Here is a 3,992-nt window from a genome sequence, read left to right as displayed (position 1 = left end):
TTTCCCTACTGGCTTAATAGATAGTGCTCTTTGAGAGGACTTCAGTCAGTCACTGACTGTACTCTTTCCAGTCTGACTATATTTTTCCACGGTTCTCTGAACTTTAAACCCTGCTTTCCTGCCTCAGTGAGCTGAGGAGTTTTTGTAATTCCTTTATTCCATGTGATTTTTAATACCCAGTGATAGGAGCCCCATGCCAGGCACTGAATCATCCTTAAAGCTTCAGCTGGTGCTGTTCCTTGTCTTAGTGGAGGAACTGGGAATGCTGCTGTGGTAGTTTACTGGTCAATGTTTTACTAAAGCTTCCCACTTAGATGAGGTGCTACAAGGAAGCATTTGTCTGGGATGGGGATTTAATCAGAAATACTGCATCTGCCAAAAGAGTAGGCAGCATTTTGGCTGTGGTGTTGTGGAAACCTTGGAGACAGTTGTCACGTGAGGGGTGGGAGAAAAGAGTAAAGGCTCACACTTGGGTTTCAGGTTCATTACTGGGATGAATGGGATTAATGGGTTAATGACTGTCTATTGTGAACAGATAATAGAGTCTAAGACTGATGGGTTTGGCCAGCTTGAGAAAAAGCAGGCTGCTTGGCAAAGGGAGGTGCTTAAGCTGGTTTTCAGAAATGCTGAGTGCAGGCCAGCCCTAGCATTGCAGCTGGGGTTTGTCGTGGAGGTATCTGACCTTGGAGCTTGTGCATCATGTACAGCAGTGAGGTGCCAAAGTGCTGCCCATACAGCAGGCACAGGGAGCGATGGGACACGGGCAGCAACTGATGGTGCAGATTTGACTGCTGGCCACTTCCCCACGTTGTTTGGTAGGGCTTGCACAGCTTGAGGTGAAGCTCAGGTTGGTGGGACATGGGTTGAGATTCCAGTGGGCTAGATCAAGTGTATGTCCTGCAGTCACCCCCTGGTGTGCTATGCAGACTTACTCTCATGGTGGTGATGTAGAAGACTGGGTCTGCTCTTGGGCGTGGAAGAGTGGATCAAGTTTCATACAGAATCAGTGCCAGCATAAAGCAATTACTGACATTGAGAGGTCCCACGAAAGATTTGGTGAAGTCCAACAAGTATTCGTTCTCTGGTGTGTAGTTTTAGCACAGGTGTAGGTCAGATTGCTCTGTCCTCATAGCTGGGTGGTTTCACTCCCTGAAGCTCTTGTATTGTTGAATGCAGTGGTGAAAAGGAGTCCCTCAACCTCAGTAGCACCAACGAGAGCGTGACCAGCAGCAGACGGGCCCGGTCTGTGAGCAACCGGCCAGAGCCCCGCGACTGTGTGCTCTCTGCCTGGTCCTCCTGGAGCACGTGTGATCCCTGTCAAAAGAAGAGGGTGAGTGTTTGTGGTCTAGGCATGAAGCCTGAGAAGCCAGGAGGCCGGGCCTCTTCCATGCCTTGTCTTTTTTGTCCATGGGGGTGGATAAACACTGTGGAGCTGCTGAGGAAGACCTTGTTCTGGTGAGACTGTGAGCTTCTGCTTTCAGGTGGCTTTTAGCTTTTCAGCTCTTCACCCTCAGTAACTCCAGTGGTTTCCAGGCCACTTCACTGTCCTAAGAAGGTGTAAGCCCAGGCTTGGTGAAAACACAGGCAGCAAACCTGGGCTTTGCAGGGACTTTCTCTCCAGCACATGGTCCTCTTCTTCCAGCCTCAGTGCGAGGCACCATCCCCCTCATGGTGCCCCGTGGGACCTGGGGACACTCAGCATTAAGATGCTGTTTCTTGTCTGCCAACGAGCATTTTCTACCTGAGAATGAACATGATGGTTCCAGTAGTGTGAAGAGCAAAATCCCTGTTGCTAGAGTGACCTCCGCTAACGAGTTGGAGAAGCCATTCCCAGTCTCCTGCAGGAATAACCGGTGTTGGGAGCTGGGAAGAACGAAGCTTCATAGCAAAGAGTTAATCTTAAAAGCTGGGGAAAAAAAGGAGGGCTAACATATTGGATGAAGTAATTGACTGCTTCACAGCAGTCATGTGGGCGGAAAAAAATCCCTGATGATACAGAGGGCCAAGTAAATACACTGACAGAAAATAACAAGGGATGTCGTTACCAGCGCTAATTGAAAGGGAGGAGATGCAACTGAATCCTTCCTTACTCTTGCAAATGCCCCCACTACCCTGTCAGGCTCGTTTAAACAACCTGTCAAAGAAAAACAAACTTCCCTTCATCCCTTCCAATCCCCAATCCTTCCTTAGTAAAATCAAAACTGTCGCAGATCAGAAACCTTTGAAACGGGGCACTTTACCAGCATCACACTTCTTTGCTGACACTTTTGTTTTTTATATGCCAGTACTCTTAGATGAAATCTCCCCAACACAAAGTTTGTTTTTATAACTGGGGAAGCGTAAAATTCACAATTACTGTTCCCTGGAGTCAATATTTTTTTATTTCATCACAGTACAGATTTGCCCGCCTGGAACAACCTTCTCAGTTCAATGGAGATCCCTGTGATGACTCTGACAGAGAAGCTGAAGATTGTGTCACAAACAAACCTTGCAGGAGTAAAGTTCGCTGTGATGGTTTTGTGTGTGCAGTTACAGGTAAGGACTTGGGGAGCAAGAAGTGGTGGTGCTGAGGTGGCATCTGTGACACCACCGTGCTGAACTTCCTGCTTCTACAAGAGTTTGCTGGGAGAAGGAGGTGTCAGGAGCTGAGCTGGGTCTGTCCATGCTTGTGTTTGCATCAGGGATTCTGAGTCCCTTAGCCAAGGTCTGTCAGTCTAAAGCATGTCTTTAAAATCTCCAAATAGGAATAAGACCCAGTTATATCTGTAAAACCTGTAGCACAGGTGGATCTGACAGCAACAGAGCATCCACTGGGCCTCTTTGCCACATGCCCAAGAGCACAGGAGGTTATAATGGTCTTCATGGTATATCCCTCCATCCATATCAATGAATAATTAGCTGGGGACACGAAGCAGTGTGAGGAAGCAGGGCAGCAGTTTGCTTTGTCCAAAATGTGATCAGCCTCTGCTTTGCATCTGCAGCCTGGCAGTGGAGAGCAAAGTGTGCAGGGAGCAGAGTGCTGGGACTGGGGGACAGAGGTCAGAGTCACCTTCCTTTGCCCCATTTTCTGTTCTCTCTAATTTTTATACTTTGAATTAGGGATTTGATTCTATTATTTTGAGGTTGAGCAAGGAATTTTAAGATGGTGAAAGTTTTGAGCAAAACGGAGCAGGTAGGATTTTGGTGATTAAAAATCTGACGTTTTTCCATGCAGTCTGAGAGGGAATCTTTTCCAGCTAGTTTTGAACCATATGTTACAGGAGTCATCTATTTTGATTCTAGACTCTGAGTCAGGGATTGTGATTTTTTTAAAACTAGCAGGAAGTGTGAGAATAGGTTGTTTTCTGAGTAATTCATACCTTGCATTCTAGGAAGATGCATCGCGCGGAGGCTGCTTTGTAATGGGGATGATGATTGTGGGGACCAGTCAGATGAAAAAAACTGCAAAAAAGTGTTTAAAAAATGTGACCAGAAGATGGAGCAATACTGGGGAATTGAGAACCTGGCAAAAGGGTAAGTCGGTGATCTTCATGAGGTGTTTTCTTATGTAAGCATAAGAGTGATCTTGGGTGCCTTCAGATGGAAACACTGAATGGAGAAGAGATGCAGCAATTGCTGAGTCCAGGAGTCAGGATCTGACAGCTCTTGGGGTCCTGTTCCAAAGCCTATTGAGGAGAATCCTTGTTTGACCCCAGGAGTCTTTTTGAGAGAGGTGAGGTCAGTAGAAGTCCCAGATGTACCCAGAAGTTCTAGTGCACCCTCCAGAGATCATCAGCTCAGCTTGCCAATATGCACTGTGAGGGCCTGTGGATGCTCTTTGTGTTGCCAACATCTGGTGAGTGAGGAGGGAAGTGTCAACACCAAACATTTCTGTAAGATCTACAGGTACTTGCCCTTAAATTCATCAGTGGGAGAGTTTCAGTAATCCAGTTATTTTGCACAGGTGTAAGTAAAGGTAGACTTTGGCCTCATTGATCTGTGGGGAGCAGGAA

At 46.9% G+C, this 3,992-nt stretch overlaps 1 protein-coding gene across 1 annotated transcript in view; it reads left to right on the top strand.

Annotated features, from left to right (window-relative positions):
- C8B (complement component 8, beta polypeptide) overlaps nucleotides 1-3,992 on the top strand; it is a 17,197-nt gene that overhangs the window by 854 nt on the left and 12,351 nt on the right. The window contains exons 2-4 of the mRNA XM_009993606.1: nucleotides 1,177-1,330; nucleotides 2,394-2,535; nucleotides 3,372-3,513. Coding sequence (XP_009991908.1) covers nucleotides 1,177-1,330; nucleotides 2,394-2,535; nucleotides 3,372-3,513 — 438 coding nt within the window. The remainder of the gene's footprint in view (nucleotides 1-1,176; nucleotides 1,331-2,393; nucleotides 2,536-3,371; nucleotides 3,514-3,992) is intronic.

The sequence above is a fragment of the Chaetura pelagica genome, unplaced genomic scaffold (genome assembly GCF_000747805.2).
Source record: "Chaetura pelagica isolate M959 unplaced genomic scaffold, ChaPel_1.0 scaffold433, whole genome shotgun sequence".
In the NCBI taxonomy this organism is placed as follows: Eukaryota; Metazoa; Chordata; class Aves; order Apodiformes; family Apodidae; genus Chaetura; species Chaetura pelagica.
The sequence above is the reverse complement of the archived record's forward strand: the minus strand, read 5'-3'. Positions and strand labels throughout refer to the sequence as shown.